This window comes from Ornithorhynchus anatinus, chromosome 12 (genome assembly GCF_004115215.2).
Source record: "Ornithorhynchus anatinus isolate Pmale09 chromosome 12, mOrnAna1.pri.v4, whole genome shotgun sequence".
Classification (NCBI taxonomy): domain Eukaryota; kingdom Metazoa; phylum Chordata; class Mammalia; order Monotremata; family Ornithorhynchidae; genus Ornithorhynchus; species Ornithorhynchus anatinus.
Genome location: NC_041739.1, coordinates 21,289,944 through 21,315,603, shown reverse-complemented (window position 1 = coordinate 21,315,603; position 25,660 = coordinate 21,289,944). Strand labels below are relative to the sequence as shown.

General features: G+C 47.0%; 1 protein-coding gene across 1 annotated transcript in view; it reads left to right on the top strand.

Moving 5' to 3' along the window:
- FHIP1A (FHF complex subunit HOOK interacting protein 1A) overlaps window positions 1-18,271 on the top strand; it is a 102,779-nt gene extending 84,508 nt beyond the window's left edge. Inside the window, exons 9-12 of the mRNA XM_029077160.2 lie at window positions 2,084-3,253; window positions 9,051-9,229; window positions 10,209-10,347; window positions 16,920-18,271. Coding sequence (XP_028932993.1) covers window positions 2,084-3,253; window positions 9,051-9,229; window positions 10,209-10,347; window positions 16,920-17,173 — 1,742 coding nt within the window. The 3' untranslated portion in view covers window positions 17,174-18,271. The remainder of the gene's footprint in view (window positions 1-2,083; window positions 3,254-9,050; window positions 9,230-10,208; window positions 10,348-16,919) is intronic.
- The last annotated feature ends 7,389 nt before the right edge of the window (window positions 18,272-25,660 follow it).

Here is a 25,660-nt window from a genome sequence, read left to right as displayed (position 1 = left end):
GAATTAACCTTTTCATTTTTCAAAGTATTTACCCTTTTTTTTGAGTTCAAAAATGATAATGATAATTTTCAGCTTCTACCAAGTGTTAACAAAACAGGACCAGAATGATAAAAGGTTCCATGCTTGCTTTTGCTTTTGGGATATCACTGTGGCCCAGTGGAAACCAGGAGCAAGCCCCATACTTTAATCCTTGAGTGACCTAGAGATGGGTCATTTGATTTTCTAGATTATGTGTGCCACAGCCTAATTCTAAATTCCTGGAGCATAGAAGAAGGCTTATGCTTTCCAACCCTCATTTCTTGTGGACCTCTGTAACGCTCTCAGGTGCAAATCTGGATGTGATGGTTTTGCACAACACGTAATCTGAGATTTCAGAAATTTTATGTTGAGTAAAATCGTGTTCTCTCAGCTCCTGCACACTCTCCCCCTGGCTGATGGCCACACTCCTTCCTAGTCCTCAAATGCCACAGACAAACTATTTTGTTTTTTGAAAAAGGCCTTCTATGAACCTATAAGGTGCTAATTGATGGCTTCAGGTGTGAAGGTAGGAAAAAATTGCATTGTCTTATGATTTAGGGTATCAAAAATGCTCATCTCGGACCAGGGATGAAGAACGGGGTGGGAGGAGTAAAGCAGAACAAATCATTGACAAATACTGCACCCAGGCATAGATCCATCAATCCTGAGGACTTCCTGCATTTTTAGACAGTAATGTAGAGTTTCTAGTTCACTAAATCTCTAGTTGCTCCTCTACCACCAGGAATAGCTTGGGCTAGACCAACCTCTTTCCAGATTTTATTTCAGAGTTTCTCTTAACCACCTGCTTCAAGCCACCCAGCCATTCCTCAACTTTGCATAAAATGCATTCAGCAGCCTGAAAAAAATGCAGCATATTTGGAGTAAATAAATGTTTAGAAATGCATGGTTCTCTATTATTTCTTGGTCTTTATATCAAGAATGATTTAGAGTGTGTGTGATTTAGTAATTTTAGGCAGTGTTTAGTTACCCAATGTATCTTCTGGAACTGTTTTTTTTAATTAGTTTTTTTTCACCTTGCCAGTTAATATTTCACCTATTTGCATCTAACTTTCTCTGTTCCCCTCAGAATTGGAGTTTTATTTTTTCCATAAACATTTCTATTGTCCTTTTAATTAAAACCCTCAGATCGCTCTTCATTGTTCACGTAGTTGGGAAAAATGGGAAAAATGGATGATGTACGAGAGCCTCCTCAGATGGTTGAGATCACTAAGCTGCCCCTCCCCGAGTATTATATATATGGGCCTGAGGAAGGCTTGGTAGCTCTGTGGCTGATTGGGGCTTTGGGAGCTTGACTGCAGTAGACATGGCCTTCATCTTGAGGGCCTGCTGAGCAAGCTGATTGCCACTAGCCTGGCCCAAGGGGTCAGGGTCGTGGGGTGGAAGCGGCGGAAGGGAGATCAACAGCCAGAACAGGAGTGGTGCACCGGTTGGGGCAAATCGAGGAGAAAGAGCAAAAGGAAAGCAAATGGAGGTTCCAGAAGGGCAGTAGAGTGCAGCCTGCTGACAGATAGTAAGCGCTTAATCAATCTCATCATTATTACTGTGATTATTATGAAAGCATCAAGAAAGGTGGGGAAAAAGAAGAGAGGCAAAGGCAGACTGTGGAGAGAGTCTGACTGCAGTAGGGGAATGGGAGCAGGTGCAGAGAGAGGTATGAGGGCAGGACTCTGGGGTCACTGTGCTGCTTAGTACATTACTACTACTAATTGGTGCCCAATTGGCCAGAAAGAGAGGCTGTGCCTCTCTAATTGCCTGACTTATTACGAGCTAAGGACTTAGGCGCCGGGAGAATTGGCATGCAGACACCCAGCGGGCCGCCTCACTGATTTAGTCCCAGCCTCTGTGGGACAAGGGAATTTACCGAGTCTGGGGCTGATGGCTGGGGAGCTCCTTCCTGAGGAGCCATGGTATCCCAACTGCCTGTCTTGTGAGCAGACGATGCCTGTTCTTGGGTGTTTTTTTATTTTTTGTGTGTGTGTGTGTTTGTGTTTTTCTATTGTGAACCAAGATCATAGTGTTTAAATCCTGTCGCATTTCATTTCAGGGCCCAGTGAGCAGTCTTCCTGCCTGGAGGTTTCTCAGTCAGCCTGCATTGTGGAGCGCGGGAAGGCATTGGACGTGAGCTACCTTCAGTACCTCTGGGAAGCTCATGCCAGCATCAGCCACTGCATGAGGGACTGCAGGGTTTGGTCTTCTCTCTATGATGGGGAATCTCCAGATCCGGATGGCTTGCTCCGCAATCTGGCCGAAGAGAACAGTAAGAACCTGGCCTACCCCATGTTCAGGCTGAAACAGAAGCCCCCTAATAGCCCCAGTTCCTCTCAGCAGGTGCGAGCGAGAGAAAAGAGTCCGATGGAGCTAGAGTGGGATGACAGCTATGACACAGGGATCTCCCCCGGGTCAGAGGCCAGCCCCTCTCAGTCGCATGAGGACTTGGAGAACGTAAACCCCACACCCCCGTCTAATCCCCCCAAACACATCCAAGAGATGAAGAAGAATGCCATCATGCTCATTAAAGGGTCGTACATAGAAGAGTCGGACTTTCAGGATGACGTTATGGTGTATAGGTTATGTGCCGAGAAGGATGCTCAGGAAACTAGTGACTTACAAAAGCAGGAGGAGGAACTTCTTGGGCCACCAGCAGACACCCAAACTGGGGTTCAAAATGACCCCATGAACCACGGGCCACTCCCTAGACCCGAGCCAGAGGCCTGCTCTGAGGAGGAACAGAATGGGAAGAATTCAGGCTTGGCTCAAGATGAAATCAAGGAAGAACAAATCATCCACAATGTCCCTGAAGCAGCTTCCCCGCCGGCCCTGGAGTTTTCACTGTCTACCCTTGAGGAAGACCAGAATTCCAGTATAACAGCCCTCAACACAGACAGTGAAGATTTCATTGCACAGTGTGACAAAATCATTAGAGAATTGGATTCTGGTACTGAAGACGTGGAGGAAAAGAAATTGCTCACATCCAATCCTGTGTCTAGCATAATGGTCGAGGAGGATGAGGAAGAACAGGAAAAAGAACAGAGGGAAGAAGAGAAGGAAAAAGAGGCAAAAGATAGAAAAAAAGAGGAAGAGGAGGAAGAAGATATCTTAAACAATTTTACAGTGGATTCTCCCTCTGTGGAAAGTCTCCCATCTCTATTTGGGCCAAAGGATCAGACTATCTTTGCCAGTTACCAAGGAAGGCCTCAAGTTGCCCCATTTACAGGTAAAAATTTCCTTTATTCAATCAATGGTGTATATATAGAGCACTTACTCTTTGTAGAGAACTGTACTAAGCTCATGGGAGAGTACAATCCAGTACCTCCTCAAAGATCTCACAATCTAGTGGGGCAACATTTTTATTGTTTTCCTTTAAGTGGAAATCTTGAATTATGGGGTGGAAGTGGGAAGGAAGCAAGGTGGAATTGGTGCTTTTTTACATAACATAAATGTACCCAACATTCAAATAGGAGCAGTATGGTTTTCTTCTTTATTGGAAGCAGCGTGGCTCAGTGGAAAGAGCCTGGGCTTGGGAGTCAGAGGTCATGGGTTTGAATCCCGGATCTGACACTTGTCAGCTGTGTGACCTTAGGCAAGTCACTTAACTTCTCTGTGCCTCAGTTACCTCATCTGTAAAATGGGGATGAAGACTGTGAGCCTCACATGGGGCAATCCGATTACCCTGTATCTTCCCCAGCGCTTAGTAAGTGCTTAACAAATACCAACATTTTTTTTTAATGGGAAATTTGCTGTCTGCCCATTGTCGTGCCAATGAAAATGACCAGCAGCAGTTACTTGGAACTTGAAGTGATGGGTATGCTGAGTATGGTCAATTGAAGTCTGCTTGTAGTCTCTCTTGACCTTTCACCTTCCTCTTCTCCTGTCTCCATAACTGCTGTCTTCCAGATGAGTGCAGTCTGGGTAGGACTCCAATACCCAAGTGAAATGGGCAGAATCACGTCATGAGGCAATCTAAAATGAGTCACGGTGCCAGATGGAGAATGGGAGAGACCCCAGCACTTAAAGATTTAACTTGATTCTGTTTATTGCCATTGTTCTTGTCTGTCTCCCCCGATTAGACTGTAAGCCCGTCAAAGGGCAGGGATTGTCTCTATCTGTTACCGATTTGTACATTCCAAGCGTTTAGGACAGTGCTCTGCATATAGTAAGCGCTCAATAAATACTATTGAATGAATGAATGAAGTAAAGAAGATGGACACGTGTCCATCCCCAAGATGAAAAAAAACAAAAGATAAAAGCCAACCCAACCCCCCCCAAAAATAAATACCCTGGCATTTACATGGGGTCAGTGGGGTCAGGGGGAGTAACATACAAATTGTGATGGGGGGTTGGGGAGGAAGCTGTCCATCAGGAGCAGGTATTCATTCAATAGTATTTATTGAGCGCTTACTATGTGCAGAGCACTGTACTGAGCGCTTGGAATGTACAAATTGGTAACAGAGACAGTCCCTGCCCTTTGATGGGCTTACAGTCTAATCGGGGGAGATGGACAGACAAGAACAATAGCAATAAGTAGAATCAAGAGGATGAACATCTCATTAAAACAATAGCAAATAAATAGAATCAAGGCGATGTACATTTCATTAACAAAATAAATGGGGTGATGAAAATATATACAGTTGAGCAGATGAGTACAGTGCTGAGGGAATGGGAAGGGAGAGGGGGAGGAGCAGAGGGAAATGGGGGGAAAAGAGGGTTTAGCTGCAGAGAGGTGAAGGGTGGCGGTAGAGGGAGTAGAGGGAGAAGGGGAGCTCAGTCTGGGAAGGCCTCTTGGAGTAGGTGAGCTGTAAGTAGGGTTTTGAAGAGGGGAAGAGAATTAGTTTGGCGGAGGTGAGGAGGGAGGGCATTCCAGGGCCACGGGAGGGTGTGGCCCAGGGGTCGATGGCGGGATAGGTGAGAACGGGGGATGGTGAGGTAAGCGGCAGAGGAGTGGAGCGTGCGGGGTGGGCAGTGGAAAGAGAGAAGGGAGGAGAGTTAGGAGGGGGCAAGGTGATGGAGAGCCTTGAAGTCTAGAGTGATAGAGGTATCACAGGGCTTTGAAGGATGAGCAGTCATCCGTAAAAGCCTATTGAGTGAGACTTCGTCTGAAGGCTGTGAGGTAGATTTAATGCTGTCACTACTGCAAAAGGAAGCTGCTTAGAAGTTGAAGTGATGAGCTTGAGCCATTGATTCCTGAGACAGAGGTAGCCAAGAATACTCCTTTTTTGGAGAATTTGCATTTATCTCACTAATATCCACTCTGCCCTTCCTCCTTCTGTTTTTACCCTGGACATACATACCGTGTGAGTCATCTGTAAGCGTATTTGGTCATTTTAAACATTCTTCTGAAGTACAGGTTAGAAACTATCACCACTGCCCCATAGGATAAGATATTCTGTCAGGTAAAGCCTTTAATTGCCAGTCTTTCTAGTCTACCATGAAGCTGTTTTCATTCATTCATTCAATTGTATTTATTGAGCACTTACTGTGTGCAGAGCACTGTACTAAGCACTTAGAATGTACAATTTTCCACAGTAATGGGTATCAGTTGGGAGTGTTTGAGTTATTAAGGGCAGGTGACTCACAGACACAAAGAGAGGACTGGAGTTTGGGTAGCAGTAAACTCCATCACCAGGGCTTGGGGAAGGATAAGTCAATCAGTTGTTTTTACTGCGCATGTACTTTGTGCAGAACACTGTCCTAAGTGCTTGGGTGAGTACAGTGTAACAATATAACAGACTTGGTAGACACAATCCCCGACCACAACACGCTTACTGTCTAAAGGGGGGCAACAGTCATTTAATATAAATAAATTACAGATATGTACATGAGTGCCATGGGGCCGAGGGAGGGTGACTGGAGGAAGCAAGTCAGGGTGATGCAGAAGGATGTGGGAGAAAAGGAAATGAAGGCTTAGGATAGGTTTCTTGGAGGAGATTTGCCTTCAATAAGACTTTTAAGGTAGGTAGAGTAATTGTCTGTCAGATATAAAGAGGGAGAGCATTCCAGGTCAGAGGCAGGACATGGGCAAGAGGTCAGTGGTGAGATAGACAAGATTGAAGTAATAATGTTGGTATTTGTTAAGCGCTTACTATGTGCAGAGCACTGTTCTAAGTGCTGGGGTAGACACAGGGGAATCAGGTTGTCCCACGTGGGGCTCACAGTCTTAATCCCATTTTATAGATGAGGTAACTGAGGCACCGAGAAGTTAAGTGACTTGCCCACAGTCACACAGCTGACAAGTGGCAGAGCCGGGATCTGAACCCATGACATCTGACTCCAAAGCCCGTGCTCTTTCCACTGAGCCACGCTAACTCACCTCCCCAGCATTTGTTTCTGCTCCTTTAGAACATCTTTCCTATGAGACTGCTTAAGAGACTACTGAAGGCAGAGTCCTCAGAGTTTGAGTTTTCTCTTTAACTGCTCGGAGGCAGAGTCCTGGCCAGGAGGTACTCTGTCCTGCAGTGAATAAAAAAGAATCCTGGGGTCCTGGCCATCTCTTTGTTCCTCTTCCCTCACTGGTTTGCCCTTCCTCCTGTCTGGCCTGTTTGACAGAGGGAGGGCAGGCAGGGGCAGAAGTGCCAGAGGGAGAGATGGGGCTGATCCAGGTCCCCGGCAGAAGTTCTCTGGGCAAGCAGCAGCCTGTTCTCCAGAACCCATGGGGTGGTTGGGGTGAGGAGCGGGATCGGAGGCATTTCAAGGTTAAAGTAGATTCTCAGCCCTTGTTGCTGTGGGAAGATCTGGAGTGATGACCCCCCAAGGCTCAGTTTGAATTTAGAAAGTCATTATTCACCTCATCTCCTGTCACTCCTTCCATTCTTACTAGGTTAATCCAAACTGATACCCATTACTGTGGAAAACTGCTTCATGGTAGACAAAAAAGGCTGGCAACAAGGGGCCATATTGCCTGACAGGACAGCAGAAGGAGGAAGGACAGAGTGGAAATTAGTAAGATAAAGCAAATTCTCCACAAAGGGAATATTTTGACTACCTGTTTGTCTCAGGAAGTAACGCCTCAAGCTCATCACTTCAGCTATTAAGCAGCTTCCTTTTGTAGTAGTGACAGCATTAAACCTACCTCATAGCCTTCATACCAAGAAGAAGAGCAGTGGTAATAGCTTCTAACCTGTACTTTGGAAGAACGTTTGAAGTGACCAGGAAATGCCACCCAGAGATGGTGAAGTTAAGGTTGCTGTGCTCTGGGTACCAGCAGTGTTTAGCACCTTAAGCGACACGTGAGGCTGGACAGGTGCAAGAGTGGAGATTGGTGAGAAGCAGAGGGGATCCAACTCTGGCGTTAATGGAGGGAGTTGATGAGGCTGACTGATCTAGGGACCATCACTCTCCCTGCTTCCCACCCCCAGTGGGCCTCTGGGGTTCCCATTTCTCAAAGCCCAGTCCACCGATCCTGAACTTCCCAGAGAGGTCCCTGGGGCAATTGCCTCTTTCCTGTCAGGTTTGGCCCTGGATCTGGCTATAATTTGTAGTTTTTCTTTTCCCCTTTCATCAGTGGTTGGTTCTGAACTGTGGTCTTAACGAAGGAAGCATCTTGCAGTGAAAACTGTTCTCACTGTCTTTAACTCATATTTGTGGCGGCAAAGTGTCCTTAAGGTTCTCACATTCATCAGAGGTTATGTGTTTTCATTACAAATAATGCTGGGGTTTAGTGGCACAATCAAAAGCCACCCTGAAAACAAACGAATGCACAAACACACATTATTATTATTTACTGTGGCATTTTCATGGTAAAAATGTAAAATATCTACAAGTAATTTTATTGAAGCTAAATCTCTCTCGATTTCCTTGTCTTGAGTGAACTCAGAATGTATAAATCACTAGTTTTCAGGAGGCACAAATTATGGGAGCATTCTTCTGTTAATTTTTATGGACTGAAGTTGTAATCACTGAGCTGCTGTATGGTGTGCAACTGGGAGGGCTCAGGCCAACTCGCTTTTCCTTTTTGGCTGCTATTGTGAGCAGCCTTCTCGGTCTCTTTTCCTGCCCCTGCCTCTCCACCCAGCACTTTGATGCATGATATGTGACAACTGAGAACCTTCGTCACCTGTATGACAAGACGTTGACATTTTGTCCTAAAATGAGTTCACTTTTCCCATCCTCTAGCCTCACGCAGCTCTGGGCAAAGGGGGCTTCCAGTTGGCCATGCAGAGAAAATTCCTTTTCCCCCTCACACCACATTGTGTTGGAGAAGTGCATTCCCGGAATCCCTTTCTCTGGCCCATGCTAGGTTTGCTGAAGGGAGCCCCTTTCTACTGAGTTCATTATTCATCTCATCTCCTGCCACTCCCTCCATTCTTACTAGGTTAATCCAAACTGATACCCATTACTGTGGAAAACTGCTTCATGGTCAAGAAAGACTGGCAACAAGGGGCCATATTGCCTGACAGGACAGCAGAAGGAGGAAGGACAGAGTGGAAATTAGTGAGATAAAGCAAATTCTCCACAAAGGGAATATCGGGGGGGGGGGGGCACAAATCAAAAAGCACTTCAGGATCCGAGGATAGGGTTCTCCCATGGTGAGTTTTCTTTCCAGTTTTTCTTCAAATGTATTTGTGCCCACATTATGGTTTCTCTTAGGAGAAACCTAATTTCTTTTAAGTTTGTGGACCTGAGGATCAGGTCATTCATTCATTCAATCATATTTATTGAGTGCTTACTGTGTGCAGAGCACTGTACCAAGTGCTTGGAACAATTCAGCAACAAAGAGAAGCAGTCCCTGCCCACAGTGGGCTCACAGTCTAGAATAGGGGAGACAGACTGCAACAGGTCGAACTGCAAGGCTGCATCAGTTTGATGTGAAAACTGTTGGAATTAAAGCTGCTGTTACTATCGGCTCCCTCTGACCTCTTTGTTCCTGCTGGCATTAATTGGCAATGTGGGAAGCCCGGAAGGACCTGAGTGGATGTGGGGAAATCCTTCTCCAATGGTTCACCTTGTTGTAGGGGGAAAAAAAACCGTTATACATATGTTTTAACTAATATGGAAGCCTTTGTTTTTTCCCACAGGACCATTTATCAGTGTGGTGCTGTCAAAGCTGGAAAACATGCTGGAGAACTCCTTGCATGTTAATTTGCTGCTCATAGGAATCATTACTCAGCTGGCCAGCTACCCACAACCTCTTCTTCGGTCCTTTCTGCTCAACACCAACATGGTCTTTCAGCCGAGTGTTCGATCTTTATATCAGGTAGTTCTGCATTTGAACCCAGTGATACTTGTTGCCGGGCTTGTGGCTGAGGGAGAGGAAGAGGGTTTCTTTCAAATCTGGTTCCTGTCTCTCTGTTTTCTTTGTGTTTAACCTGAAGGCTATTTCTCTACACGAGCCTCAAAGCTTCATTTAATATGATGCCTTTGGTTATCTTCTTGGAAATTCAGGCATTAACAATGAACAAGCAGTCAATCAATGGTATTTATTGATCACTTATCATGTGCAGGAGCACTATATTAAATGCTTGGGAAAGTACAGTGCAATAGAGTTGGTAGACACGAGGAGGTCTCAGGCCCAAGTTAAACAAGGTCTTCTATAACACGGGTTAAGTCCTTGCAAAATACCCATGTTTAATAATGATTATTATTATTATGGTGTTTGTTAAGCGCTTATGTGCCAAGCACTGTTCTAAGCGCTGGGTTAGATACAAGGTGATCAGGTTGTCCCACGTGGCACTCACAGTCTCAGTCCCCATTTTACAGATGAGGTAACCGAGGCACAGAGAAGTTAAGTGACTTGCCCGAGGTCATAGAAGACAAGTGAAGGCGGAATTAGAAACCACGACCTCTGACTCCCAAGCCCATGCTCCAGTACTCGTGATGTCAGACATTGCGTAGATGCCCATGAGCTATTCTGATCCCATGAGAAGCTTTTTCCAACATACTTGCATTGTTGGTTCTATCGGTCTTATTAAAATGTACAGTGAGAGCAATGCCTTGTTTTTTTAAATTATTGCTAATAATGTCAGTGGTATTAAGAGCTTATTAGGTACTAAGCACTGGGATAGGAACATGATAATCAGATCAAATACATCTCTCCCTCCCTCCCTCCTTCCCCACCCCGCAACATGAGGCTCTCATAGTCTAAGAAGGAGGGAGAAGGAGGCATTTTGGATGACAGCTCCTGTGATTCGATTGTGTGGAATTAACATGGAGACCTTTTTAAAAATTTCTGGCAGGTTCTCGCCTCAGTGAAAAATAAAATTGAACAGTTTGCTTCGATAGAGAGAGATTTTCCAGGACTCCTCCTCCAAGCCCAGCAGTACCTGCTTTTCCGGGTGGACATGACCGATGTGAGCGGCGAGTCATTAGCCAAAGGTAACATCAGCCTCTTCAGAGCGACTTGGAGGAACTGTGGAAAGCAGTTGATTGCCAGCTCCTGCCCTCCACCGCTCTCCTCCTCCCGTTTTTTATCACACTTCTGGGAAGGGAAAAGGGATCACTGCCGTGCCAGTTCAACTGGAAGAATTTCTGCTATAATCTAATTGAATGGCTAATGATCATGATTTTTAAGCCAGAGTCACGATCCGTGGTGACGGCTCGCCAGCCTGGACCTGCTTTGAGGGCTCAAGAGGGCACTTGGTGTATTTACAAAAATGGCTGCCCAGAAGGGGCTAAACTGTAGTTCACTGTCAGGTCCATGAGTGTGACCGTGTGCCAATCCATTTTTTGCTTCCCAACACAAAGGGGAACGTTCTTGGTGGTTCTCTGTGTTTTCGAATCGCTCGCTGGCCAATCAGTGAACGTGCTTTAGCTAAACTCCTAGTTTGGGTGAGTTGGGTCCCAGTTTATTTTTAGTCTAAAGTTGTCATCATCATGATCATCATCAGTGACATTTATTGAGTGCTTACTATGTGAAGAACACTGTACTAAGCACTTAGGAGAGTACAATACAACAGAATTAGAGCAAGCCTGGCTCCAGCAGAGGGCACCTTTAAGATGGGGAGCCCGAACGATTCTGGCGACCTTCGGAATGCTTGTCACACAATGGCGGCTTTGTCTGTGCACGCCACCTTATGTGCCCAAAAGGTTCAACACCTGGAACGCTTGATTACCTCCTCTGACTTTTCTGAAAAGTGTGCCAAGTTGATTGGCTCTCATCCTTCCCAAAGAAAACCCCAACTCCTAGGAAGAGACCTTTTCCTAATTGCTCAGAGCTCAAGGCCAAAAGGGAGTACCCAGAAGCCAAGCTGGCACAGGCCATAGTCAGAGCCCAGCTTGCCACAGTAGTGCCAAGCTGGTCATTCCTGAGGAGTGGGTAGCAGTCAGCTGGAGCCAAAAGATCGCGCTCTCTCTACAGAAGAAGTGCCAGAGCTGCCCACAATGAGAGGCCAAACCACTGACCAACCACCGCCACAGTCTCTGGTAGGCGGGGCTAATTTGACCTGGTTAAATTGCTGGGGATTGCTGGGATTCCCTCCGCCCCGGCCCTCCCGGGGCCTGTTGGCAGAGGCCTGGCATCCGTTTGCTTCGGAAGGAAGCCAGCCTGGTCTATGGTGAGCCAGGAGATTTGCAGCCAGTAGGAGCCTTGGTGTCCTGGAAGTAATAATAGTACTTACTAAGTACAGAGCACTCTACTAAGCTCTGGGAAAGAATACACTGGTAGGAATTAGACACAGTCCTTTTCACTTAGGAGGCTCACAATCTAAAAATAAGAAGGGGAAGAGGGGACTGGTGACAGATGTGTACGGAGAGATGAAAACAAAACACTTAGACAACATAAAGACAGAAAACAGAGCTCAGTAGGGTCCTGTGGCTAGAGGAGCAGGATTTCAGGCTCCCCCCATCTCGCTGAGAAGGGAGGAATCAGTGTAAAGGATACAATTTGTTTGCTGCTCCTGATGATGTTTTGCTGGCCGCGGGATTCTTGAAATCATGCCTGGTGGCTTTCCAAAGCGTCAGGTGGTAGGGTACTACTGTGTGTGTGTGTGTGTGCGCACGCGCACAGGCGCATGCATGTACGTGCACACTGGCCAAAGAACAGACTCCATAAACAGGAAGACTGACAAATGCCCCATTCATTTTTGTATTTGTCCAGACTGAAGATCTGGTAGGATCTGTGGGACATGTGTGGATCCAGGAGCTGCATAAGTAGGAGTGTCCAAAGGTTCTGGATTTCCAGTGTTTGTGGAATGTGTTACAGAGTTTCTAGGGCAGAGTCGTCCTCCCAGTTCTTTCTTATGAATAAAGGTTGATCTTTAATAAGTAGAACTTCTGCCTGAAAAGCTGCTTGCTGAAGCACCTGTGGGAAGGACAGGTGACAAATGAAAAGTTCATCTTGAAGGGCAATGGAGTTTGAGGATTGGGGTCCCAATCCCATCAGTTACAAAGCCCTCTTTTCAGGAGGCAAGAGTTGGCAGAGGCCGGGGGCCTTAGTGGTTAGTCTGCTATGCTCTTTTCAGGAGCTGTCAATGCAGTCGTATCATTATGTTCCTAACCCAGTTTCTGGAATCTTTTCAGTGTTGGGCTCAAAATCCGTCAGTTGTAGTTTTGCGGGCCCAGTGAAATGTTTCAGGAACTCAGCCACCAATCTTGACATTTTCTTTATACTTTCCTTCTTTATCCCCTTCTTTCTCTAGTGAGCAGAGCATTCTCTGAACTCATCTGCAAGGGGTGGGATTCAAGAGCCTGTACCCAAAACCGGTCCTTCTTGTAGGCTTTGCTTATCTCTCCACTCGGTAAAGGTCCTGGTTAAGAAAGAACTGTCTCTTTGATGCTTCAAAATTGACGTTAATGTTCATAATTTTTCATAAGTGACGCAGCTCCGGAGGCTCCATGAGCTTCCCAAGCCAGTCCATCCCCTCACTGGGTTCGAGCCTGCTCATCTCCCAGGTTGTTGATGCACCCGGATGTTGCTTTTCGGGTCTGAATGCTCTCAGGATGGTCTATCGACTGTGGCACGTTCGACTCTGCCGACTGCCCCCCGGGTAGCATGGAAGCCCATGGATATTACAGGTCTTGTCGTCCCTTCCTGTTTCCTCCCTGTCCAAACTTGGATGCAGGGTTGCAGGCGACATCCAGTCTCCTTGGTCTTCCCTTTCATGATGGTGGTTTGTGCTCTTTTGTTCCAGGATACAGGTTGGATAAATTGACTGCCGGCTCTTCACTAGGGAGGATCAAGGAGGAAACCTGTCGGTTGAAGGGATGGGAATGTGCAGAAAAGAAAACTAAAAATGAATTGTGAGCAGTAGTGGGGGCTGAAGAAGGGGCAAAGGAAGGGAGCAGGGGCCCAACGATGCCACACCTCAGAAGCTGCTTGTTTTTACTAACTCCCTTGCCCTCTCCCCTGTGCTTAATACTCTGGGCTTGGTGCAGAACAAGTGCTCAATCAGTGCTATCAATTGATTGATTGACTGTATCGGGCTTACAGATCCCGGGCCTTAGAATGCTGCCTGTCTCCAGTCTGAGATTGAACTGACCCCATTTGTGGCCTCGATAAGATGGTATAACCTTGGTTACCTTCAGCTGCAGGGGATCTTGCTCCCATTGTTTGAGTATGGAGACTTCCAGGATTTTCCCTGAAAATTTTCATAAGATGGATCATTGTAATCTTGAAACATTTACCCCAAGCTGGGCTGCTTTTTACCTTAATGTTTTTCTGCTGTGAGACAGACCCAGGCACATTTTCAGCTAAATTTTCAGTTGACCGCTCCCAGCACAGGGCCACAGCTCCAGTTGCGCTTTTGGTCTGGGGATGATTTTATGCTGTGAAAAGGGCCAATCTACATACACACACACAAAATGGGGTAATGAGAGACGGGAGGGGCTGAGATTGCCAGATCTGATTAGAAGTAGAGTCAGGTTTCTCCTGACCAGGAAAATGTTGAAAAATGGGATGAGATTCAAAAAGCAGTCAAGATAATTAAAGAGTCTGGGACTATTGATTTATTAGGAGTGATGAGAAGAAATAAATATGTACGGTTGGTCCAGAAAGGAACAAAAGAGGGTGTAAATAATGTCTGATCGTGTGTACGGCCCAAAATGCTAAAGAAGTAGATTAGTATGAGGGGGTTTTTAACCACTGAACCTGGGACAGAAGGAAAGCACAGAGCAAGTTAGTAGGTCACATTGCGGCCGATGTTCTTTCAGAGTCGGGAAGTGGCCAAACCAGCTGCCCCAGGGTGCTGTGTCTACTGGTTTTCAGGCTTGGGGCCAAGAGTCTGAAGTGTCGCCGAGTTAGATGGGAGGTGACCAGGGGAGCCTACTTCATTCAATCAAATTTATTGAGTGCTTCCTGTGTGCAGAGCACTGTACTAGCTCTTGGGAGAATACAATAAAACCGTAAACAGACACATTCTCTGTCCACAACAAGCTTACAGTCTAGAGGGGGGCTGATTTTGCTCACTCCCCATTGCTTTCTTTTCCCATCAGCATAACCTCAGGGAAGAATCACAGGCCTAAGAATCTGAGGACCTGGGTTCTAATCCCGGATCTGCTCTGTGATCTTGGGCAAGTCACTTAAATTCTCAGTTCAGTGCCCCTGTTTCCTTATCTGCAAAAATGGGAATTAAGATACCCGTTCTTCTTCCCTTAGACTGTGAACCTTATGTGGGATAGGATTGTGTCTAATCTGACTACCCCAGTGTGTAGTACAGTGCTTAACGCAGAGTAAACACTTCACACATGCCACCGTTACTATTTAGCTCCTCCCTCCCACCACTGAACTGCCTACTTTTTTCACCAGAAATCCTGCATCTGCCCGATATGTTTTACAGTGGGGGAGGGTGGGCAGGGCGGTTAGTTTTGGGGCAATAAGAGAGAGAGGAAGTTAGATTGAGGGCCGTTTGTGGTGGGGTTGCGTGAAATCCAGCCTTGAGCTATCAGCTCCTTGGTGGAGAGCCTCAGTGTGTCACCTGACAGAGCCTTCTGGGAGCCACGCTTTAACTGGAGAGCCCCAATTTCTCCCTCTCATTCCCACCTCTAAGAGCAGCTCTGTAAGCAAAACTCTCCTAGGGCCTAAGCAGAACCCTGGGCTCTAAGCTTAGTCATCTGTTGGGGTTGCAGTCACTTCCTTGGTGAAGTAGTTGGTCCCCTCGCAGATGGAAGAGTGTCTACACCTCCCCAAATATCTATTCCCAGGGAGAAATTTATATCTGACTCGTGCAAAATACATTCAGCTAACGCTTGAGTCTCTGGGCTCGGAGTGGCTGAGATAGCCGGCATGAATCCAGCAACACGAGTTCCCTCCTTTAATGTAATATTGTTCCCATAAGGTTTTTTTTATTGTTGTTTTTACTGTTGTTGTTTTTGTTTTTAATGGTGCTTAGTAAGTGCTTATTATGTGTACTAAGTGCAGGAGTAGATAGAAGATAATCAGGTTGGACGCAGTCCCCGCCCCATAAGGGGCTCACAGTCTGTCCGAGGAAGCAGGATTAATTCTCATTTTACAGATAAGGTAATTGAGGCGTGGAAAAGTTAAATGACTTGCCCAAGGTCGCATAGCAAATGAGTGGTGGAAGCAGAATTAGAACGCAGGTCACAAACACATCAGATCACAGCAGCTCAGCTCTGGTCATGGGGATTCACACCCCGGGACTCCCCACCCATCCATTTGTCCTGAGATTGAGGGCAGGGGAGGAAGAGGAGAGAAAAGGGAGAGGGGCAGAGCTCTTCTTCTCTCCCAACGTCTCCTCCTGGCAGAAAGCTGGTGGTCTGGTGGTGGTGCGTAACATGATGATGATGATACTAACTGTGGTATTTGGTAAGTGCTTACTGTGAGTCAAGCAGTGTACTAAGCACTGGGGTAGATACAAGATAATGAGGCCAGGAACCTGCTTCCTGAATGGATAGCAGGGGAGGCCAAGCCTCACGAGCCAGGGGTCAGCTGCGGGGGCAGTGAGAGGCCATGACGAGGGGGGAGAAGGGACGGAGAAGTAAGAAGCCCTGGAAAACCAGAACCCAGCTGGCTCTGAGGGCTCCCCTGTGGCTTGAACTGCCAGGGTCTCTCTGACCAGGTCAGAATGCCGGGGCTCTGCAGCAGAGAGAAATCTGTGGGGCTCATGTCCGACGGTTAGCCCTGCAACAAAGCAGTTGGGCAGAGCTCCTATCGTCCTCCCTCTAGGTGCACGGAGAAAGCCCCACCTGCCCAGACTGTTGGTGATTGCCTCACTAGGTCCCGGGGCCCTGTTCGGTCAGGAGAATTGGAGTAGGATGTCGGTGTCCCTCTGGTCCCACGTGGAGATGGGTCAAAATCCCAGCATCCTCCAGGGTGAAGGCCCAATCTAACCATGGGAGTGCTCAATTCTGCAGGGCAGAGGGCGGTGAGGAGACATCTGGGGAGTGTCGGGAGGAGCAAGCCCAGCAGGTTGTTATCGCTCTGCTGTGCCCGGTTTTTTGACTTGAAAGTCTCAGACTTTCATTCTCATATCTGAATCAGATTCTCCTACCACCACTAGCTGCAGTCCTAGACAAGACTGACAGAAATGATTGCATTTTGGCCCAAATAGGGAATACGGGCCAGGGCCCGGGAGGCCCTGCAGGAAGTCTGGCCGTTCGAGGGTGCAGGCCAGATTGGGGCTGAGAGCTTGTGGGGTCCCCGGCGTATGGCCACATGACATGACTCATGTCAAAGCCTACTGGGAAGGCAGCATGGCCTCATAGAGAGAGCGGAGATTGGGAGTCTGGAGCCATGGGCCAGTTGGGTGAGTTTAGGGCAAGCCATGTAGCTTCTCTGTGCCTCTGTAAAATGGGGATCCGATATCCACTCTCCCATCTTAGACCATGAGCCCCTTGTGAGATAGGTTGTTGTGTACCATCTGATTAACTTGTATCTCTCCCTAGTGATCGTCAAATAAGCTAAGTATGCGCCTAATGGAATACTATCATCTTCGTCGACGTCGAGGTTGGATGGGACTGAGCGTGCCAATGACGGCTCTGTTTTCTGCTTTCAGAGATCGGTCAGGATCCCCGGGGGACCGGACCGGGAAGGAATCTCTCCGAGAGCTCGGCGAGCGGGCCGCAGCCCGCCACGGGCGGCCGAGCCAAGTCGCCAGCCGCGCTCCCCACCCTGCCGCTGCACGCCAGGAATCCCGTGCTGGCCGCCGCCCTCTTCCCCGAGTTCCTCAAGGAGCTGGCGGCCCATGCCCAGGAACATTCCATCCTCGGCTGCAAGGTCCTGGGAGACTTGGGGGAGTCCTCTTGTTAGCGTCAGTTTGCGGGAAGGCTTTTTCACCATTTTCCGGTTTTAATCGATTTTCAAATGCAAAGCTGCTTTTACACGTTTCTACTCTATTTCCTGACGATACTTGATTTAGGGGGGATGATCCCGGGTTCCCCGTCGGCCGACCTCACGATCAGACGATCTGATCGGCACCGTTTCGTTGACATTCATCTCCCCCGGACCTCTCTGCTCGGCTTCTCCCCGCAAACGTTCCGTCCGCGGCCCCCCTCCGCCTTCTCTCATCCTCGTGGACGAGAAGGCGCCCCATCTGCATCGGAGGGAGGGGGAGGGGGCGGGGGCCGGACTCGCCGCGTCACCCGAGGTGCCCGGGGGTACCCGTCCGCTGTCCAAACGGGGGAATGAGCTGAAACCGATCGCTCCGAAACACACGTGAGTCGCTTGCGTTGCCTTCTGTATAAAGGACCGAGTTAAAAAAGAGAAAGAAAAATGTGTGAAACTGCTACCTCCCGCTCCGACCCAAGACACGAGTCAAGCGTTCTCTTGGCACCCAAACCCAAGACGTGCTGCAGAGCAGGTGCCCCTGCTTGACACATTTTGCCTTAAGATGGGGCGGGCTGGCCCGCCATTTCAGCTGCCTATTAGGGTGGGTAGAGGTTGGGGGGGCGGGGAGGGGTGAGGGAGACGGATGTATAGGACTGGGGATGAAGAGAATCTTCTTCACGGTTCTGAGCTTTCTTGAAATCGGCCCAGGCCGGCAAGCCTTATTTGGTAAGATTGGCACAAAATCAAATGTTCCTGTGCAAGCTGTCGCCTGGGTTTCTAGAAGACGGATTCTGTATATGCTTGCTGATCAGCTAAACAAAGCTAGTCAGTGTTGGGAATGTTAGAGGGGCGTTTATTTGAGTGGTGTATGAAAAATCCGATTTCCTGGGGATGCTGCTTTCTAGTGGGATTGTTTTTGCGAAGGGCCAAGTGCTTTATGTAAAACACCGGCTCTTTATTTTTAAGTTGTGACTTTGCTTTTTCTAATATATTGCACTTTGTAGAAAAACATGTACTGTACACCTTGCTGGGTGCTGAGGTGCAAATACAAACTAAGTTACTGGAAGATTACGCACAGCAGAGTGACCACGTTTGACTCGCTGCGTAAGAAAATTCTGCTTGCTGAGTAATGGGGTTCATTAGGAGAATCCGACATGATGTATTAGTGCACCACTGCTGCATTTCAGTGTGTTCGGAGTGGTGTATTTGTGTTTCCAGTGCTACAGCTGGCCTGAGTCACAAAAGCCTTAAAGTGTTGGCCCCACAGGGAAAAACACACAATTGTGAGCTAAAAATGGCTCTGGAACACAATGATATACTTGGGGTGAATAATTCAAAGGGGAAGCTCCCCAGAAAGAAACCCCTACCTCCCTATTGATTTGAGAAAGCTGCCCTAAGTATTTCCAGGACATGATAATGATAATTGCGGTATTTGCTAAGCGCTTACTATGTGCCAAGCACTGTACTAAGCACTGGAGTAGATACAAGATAATCAGATCCCACGTGGGGCTCTCGTTCTAAGCAGGAGGGAGAACAGTTATTGATTCCCCATTTTGCAGATGAGGGAATTGAGGCACAGAGAAGTTAGTTGACTTAATAATAATCATGGCATTTGTTAAACACTTACTATGTGCCAGGCACTGTTCTAAGAGCTGGGGCACTGTTGTAAGCATTGGACTTGCCCGAGATCACAAAGCAGACAAGTGGCAGAGCTGGGATTAGAACCCAGGTCCTCTGATTCCCAGGCCCGTGCTCTTTCCATTAGGCCACCCTGGACATCCCACTTCAGGTGCCCAAATTTCAATCCTCTCCCAGACACCAAAGCCTGAGGCCTGGAGGCTGAACCCTCTGAAAGTGCCTCCAGAAAATGCCCTTTCCTGGTTTACAGAGGTGGGGATCCTGGAGGGAGAAGAGTGTCTCTGAAAAGCAATTGGAGTGTAGCTTGGATGTGCTAAATGAAAGCAGCAAAAGCTTGTGGTTATTTATTGGGGGGAGGCAAAGTGGGGGCTAAGAATGGGGACCCTGCTGGAATCAACATGGTAAAGAAACAGTGGCTATGGGATTTTGAAGAATATGGGCAACTTGGGGAAAAAGGTGAATTTAAGACGCATGATCTGGATGGAAAAATCTTGGTAATGAAAGAGAACATTTTGCACCCAGTGACCTCAGGGAGAAGAAATCACCAAATAGGTTTCAGGTACTTAGTGCTCTCTGAATGAAGACTTTCTCTGCAATGGCTATTCCTCAGACAGTGCTTTTTAAGGGGATGAGGGGAGCTTGGATGGACACATTATTTTATATTGGAGTTCTGGAAACTGCTGTGTGAATCCATGAGTAGGGGTAGCTTGGCCCCTCTGATCTTTAGGTATTGCAGCTGCCTTGTCATTAGCAGGTGTGTATGCACACCATGCTGATGGGTGAAGGGGAAAAGGAGTAAGAGAGAGCAGGACTTGGGGGGATGTGGAGTAGCAGCCTCCAGTTTTTCCAGGGAGCCAGAGACAAATATTTGCCTGGAGGATGCAGGCCTGCGTATTGTGTTTCCGTGGTGAACGTGTCAGCGCTCATTTCAGACCCTGATTGGAAGGAGGTATTCTGGATTGCCTACAAAAGGGATGGAGTTTATGATTCAAAGTTTACTAGAACACAAGGATATTTAGGGTGTTTCATTGTAGTAAACTCGTTTTGCATATTGAATTTGAGTGGCTGGGCACAGACAGGTTTTTCTTTATGCCTTCTAAGTTGGGTTCAGCCTGGAAGAGTTTTATGGTTGAATCAGTCGTATTTATTGAATGCTTACTGTGTGCAGACCACTGTACTGAGCGCTTGGGAGAGTACAACACAACAGACACATTCTCTGCCCACAGTGAGCTTACAGTCTAGACAGGGAGATAGACATTAACATAAATAAATTACTGATCTATACAAAAGAGCTGAGGGGTTGGTAGGGGTAAGTAAAGAGAGGAAGTCTGGGTGACACAGAAGGTAGTGGGAAAAGACAAAATGAGGGTTTAGGGAAGGCCTCTTGGAGGAGTTGTGCCTTCAATAAGGCTTTGAAGGTGGGGAGAGTAATTGTCTTCCAGCCACAAGCAGTGTTGAGAGAGAGTCATCTCAGAAAGTGGAGGTAGGAGCTAAGATGCTTCTTCAAGATCGGGTCCGGTGGCCATCTTGGTGACAAAAAGCTAATTCCAGAGACACCCTGGCAGCCTAGTGGAAATATGGAATTGTAGAGACAATCCTGTGTGGTCAAGGGATTTTAGCTCTCACACCGTAGATCAGTAGCCATTGATAAGCCCAGTAATGTCCACCAGAGGAGAGAAAAACTATCGTGGGCTCTGGAGGGAGTTTTTTTGGTTATTGTGCCACTACCCGGGTCCCTAGTACAAGCTACAGCTTTGCAAGGTAATTTGATCGAATCTGTTTTCAGTGAAACTACAATTTGGCTTTTCGTTTTTATAGTGATAATGATGGCATTTCTTAAGCGCTTATTACGTGACAGACACCGCACTATGAGCTGTTGATGCAGGAGAGCTGGTATTGCACTTTCTCTTCAGGTCTCAAACACAATAAACTAGAATATGGTGGTTTAGCAAGAGCCACCGCCATGTTTGGTGGTCTCTGCCCTTGCCACATTCTCCCCCATGGGGCAGTTTGCTTCGAGGAATTGAAAGATGAACCAACAGTGAGCCCTGAGATGCTAGCCACTGGGGCGGGAGCCTCCTAGCCCAGTTCCCCTTCAATTTACCAGAAACAGTTGTAGTAAAATAGGTTCATAACCCTGCCTTAAATTCAATCACTGAAGTAACTTTGTTTCAAAACAGGGGAATAAGCAGTTTTGATTGCCTCAAAGTTAAAGCTCTTTAGAAAAAAGCTCCCTGAACAATAGGACAGTTAACTGGATCATTTGTGTCAGTGACTCCACTTCCTATTCAGGCATTCAGCGGTCCATTAGCAAGAACTTACCTGCTAATGTTGGAGAGCAGGGTAAATGGCAAACTTGGGAGAAACAAACAGAATAGACTTGGAGTGGGCCACTCCTGGGTTTTAGGAGAAGCAGAGGTGAATGAGTAGAGAGTCACTTTGGCTCTCCAGTCTTCTAGTCAAAGAACCTATTCAGAGACATGAGTGAAGGAAGTGGAGTCTCCACTCTGCAGACTAGACTTTGGTATATGGCCTAAACTTAACAGTCTCCAGGGAAAGATCCACCAGGATCCTGTGATCTGAGAAGAACAATAATAATAATAGTGGTATTTAAGTGTTCACTGTGTGGCAAGCACTGTACAAATTGCTGGGGTAGATACAACAAGGTAATCAGGTCAGAAAAAGTCCCTGTCCCAAATGGGGTGCCTGGTCTAGGAGGGAAGACCAAATATTGAATCTCTGTTTTACAGTTTTACAGAGGAAGAGGAAGAACATTCAGTTGTATTTATTGAAGGCTTACCGTGTGCAGAGCACTGTACCAAGCGTTTGGGAAAGTACAATATAGCAATAAAGAGAGACAATCCCTGACCATAACGAGCTCAGTCTAGAGATAAGCTGCCCAAGGGCAGACAGAAGGCAAGCAAGTGGCAGAACCAGGATTAAAACCCAGTCCCTTGAGACCCAGGAACAAATTGCTTTGAGTGTAGAACCACCCTTCCAGTCAAGGAGTTCTTCCTTGATTACAGTTAATCTAAAACCCTAAATCCTGTTCTGTACTTAATCAGTTAATCATACTTATTGAGCGCTTACTTTGTGCAGAGCACTGTACTAAGCAATTGGGTGAGTACAATACAACAGAGCCGGTAGGCACATTCCCTGCCCACAGTCTACTTTGTAGTGTATGCCTGAGTCCCAGGTCTGTATCTATATAAAATCCCTAGAAATCCACAATAGGTTCTACTGTCCATAAAGCGAACTTCCTCATCTGCGACTCTATTTCCCATTAGCTTTCACTCAGCCCCCACTGATGTTAGGGGTGCCCTGTGCATTCCCCAGAGAGAGCAGAGAGTGGAACTGGGCCTTTGAGCTCCTGGGTTCGAAATTGGCCACTTGGGTTGTAGAAGGGAGCACATCCCTGCCATGAACCATGGCCCCGGCCTGAGCCACGCTGACCGCTAATCCCGACCCCGGGTCTACTGGCCGCAGCCACAGAGCCACAAGATTTTCTACTGGGCTTCACGTACTTGGTCACACCTGGAAACCCAGTTAGAGCGTTTTTAAGGTCATTCCTGGGGCTCCCTTTGAGAGGACTCCAAGGAGTGGCGGGGAGAAAAGCCAGCAGTTCCATGAATGCAGATTTATTAACAAGGATCAAACTTGTCCCTGGGTCCTTAGGGAAATTCTGTCTGCTGACTTTCCATTCAATGAGACACTGGTGCAACCTGGCCTGCCATATCTCATTGTTCGGCAATTAGGTTCCCTGCCTCGTATACCCCACTTCTCCGTCCCCCCGCTTCCATTCCCTGGGAGAACCACCAAGTCAGTGACCTTGGAGGTCCAGTTGCAGGGTGAGCAGCTTTTCCCTGCTTGGGGAAAAGGTTTTTTGGATTCCATCATCCTCTGACCAATTTTGGGCAACAGTCACTTTGGCAAAGGGAGATAAGCAGTAAACTGCCGTCAGTCTGACAAGTCATACATCTTCCAGCTGGAATATGCAATGGGACGTTTAATGGCAGATGTGGTTCCTTCATTTTTTACAGTCAGGAACATAATGAACTTTCTCATAGGAAGTAACCGAGGAAAACGGACAGAAAGAAAAGTCATCCTTTTCTTCTGCCTCCGTTAGGTAGAGGTGGTTGGATTGAGTTGAAAATAGCCACTTTATGGAATCCTTGTTAATAATAATTGTGGTATTTGTTGTGCTGTAGAACCTTGAGGCAGAATGGTCTAGTGGATAGAGCCCGGGCCTGGGAGAAGGACCTGGGTTCTAATCCTGACTCCACCACATCTGCTGTGCTACGTTGGGCAAGTCAGTTCACTTCTCTGTGCCTCAGTTACCTCATCTGTAAAATGGGGATTAAGACTGTGAACCCCATGTGGGACAAGGACTGTGTCCAACCTGGTTAGCGTGTATCTACCCCAGCACTTAAGTGAAGTACAGTGCCTGGCACATAGTAAGCACCAGTGAGGATGTGGTAAGATCAGGATTAAGTTTCATAAACTAGTCTGGGTGGCCCACATCCCCTCTCCACCCTGGACCAGCCCATTTTCTTTTCTAAAACCTGCAGACCATTGTCACAGTGCAGTTCTTTTTCTGAGCCCTACCTGTATGTAGCGAATGGCAAAGTCAGGATTCTTCCACCCTGCATATGAGTTTCCTGTGGGGTGCACAGTCTTAGGTTCCAGGTTACCTCAATGGGCTCAGACCTACAGCTTTTTGTTAAATAAGTCAAGGGACGGTTGTTTCCTTGGTGCCAATTCAAGCATTTTAATGAGGTTTTCTTAGACTGTAAGGTTGTTATGGGCAGGGGAAGTGTCTGATCATTCTGTTGTATTGTACTTTCCTCGGTGCTTAGTACAGTGCTCTTCACATAGTAAGCACTCAGTAAATACAATTAAGCAGAAATCACACCCTTGAAGAGAATTCACAGTAGAACTCCATTTTTAAATCTTTTTCCTTTCCCCTTCCATACCCCTGTGTGTTGTGAGATGAGAGTGTCAGAGCGTGCCCTGCCCCTGCCCCACCTCAGAGCACACAGGTAACTGAAGGTCAGGGCTGCAGCTTCATTTGGGATTTCTCAGGAGGCTTGGAGTAAACAAGTAAACAAACAGCTCCTCATTGTGAACAGGGACCGTGTGCACCAACTCCCAGGTTATACTCTTCCAAGCACTTAGTCTGGTGTTCGGCACTCAGTAAGCACTCAATAAATAAGATTAATCGAAACAAGCCTGAATAGTAACTGCTTAGTGAGCTGGTGTGTAATAATAATATGTTTGCCGTGACCCTAGATGAGATAGGTGTCAGAACTTCCATTAGGAAACTTATTTCAGGATCTTAAAACTTCGCTTTCAGGTTGTCCTGCATTTGTTGGAGAGAAAAAATCCCACTATATGGACGAGGTTTGGAATTTAAAGATGAAGCGACACAGCTGTGGATCTTTCTTTTGGAATTATCAGGACGTAATGATATGGTTTTCAAAAGCTATTTTTTTAAGTGTTTAAAAACTAAAGGCTGGATCCATCTAGGGTGGCCTCTCCCCTGATGTGTTGAACGGCTTTGGAACTAGCCGGCTCTCAGAGAGGAGCCCGAAGTGCTTCTCGTCAGCCTAAGTGACCCCCGAAACTTGGGTGAAACCATTGCTACCAACCTTCCTTGCTCTTCCTCCTACCTCTGTCCTACTTCAACTCTGAAACATGCCAATCTCATTCTGAAACATTGGGGATGCCAGCCACCGTCCTTTCCCCGCGTGTCAATCAGAGCCAGGCAGTCGGGAGGCCGGAGACACTGAACCCACGGCTGCGTTCCAGGCTAGGGCCGCGCTCTTCCCTGGTAGGTGTAGAAAAAACAAAAAGGGACCCGCCTTCCTCTCCTGCCGAATGATGTGCAGGGCAACAGAGGAAGCAGCTCGTCTGCGTGACCCATTACCTCTTGGGTGACGTGTTCATGTTAATCCCAAGCAGCATTGGACAAAAACACATTACAGGCAGCTGCTCCTTAAAAGTCTCTTTAAGTGTACAAACGAACAATCCATTATTGCCCAATTTCCTCTTTTCTTTGTTGGCCAGGGAGATTTTCATCATTACTGTGCTTGTTCTCCCCAGAGGCTGTAGGAACAATCGCCTACCACCAAGTAGCAAATACCTGAAAAAGTAGGAAAAAACCCCATTTCTGCCAGTTGCTAATGGATCCGCTATATAAAGAGCCAAGCTCGTCCCTTTGGGGTTTTGTCTCTGCTCCTCAGACCAGTGGTGGATGCCTGTTCCAAACTACAGCTTTCAGAGTTTGTTCTGTTGGCTTGTGTCATGTCACCCGGTTTTATTTGTTGGTTTTAAAGACATTGGTCCTGCAGATAATAGCCAGCTCTGAGTCACAGGTTATACAGCAAAACTGAACAAGGGCACGTGGCCCTGGGCCCCAAGGAGAGAGAGCATGTTGCTCACAGACACGAGGAAAGGCAGGGCAACCTTCGCTGGGATGTCAGGTTACGGCACAATAATTATACTTAAAGGTCAAGGTCTCTATTAATTAATTTAGAGACATTTTTTCCAGACAAAACAAGTCAACTTAACGTTTCTGCTTTTTTGTCAGCTACGTGACCTTTTAACTGTAAGTTAATTTTTTTATGTGAACTCTGGGGATATATTTTATTCATTAAAATATTTGAAAACTCTGAAGTGTCTTTTTGCATTCAATTTTTCTCTGAATCTGAACCCCTGGCTTAGGAGTCAGGCATATAGTCTCTGTCATTCCCACAGAAGTCAGATGGACCAAGGATGCTGCTAACCCTTGCTGATGGTTAAGAATTACTTAAAAAAACAATGGCTCCGGTG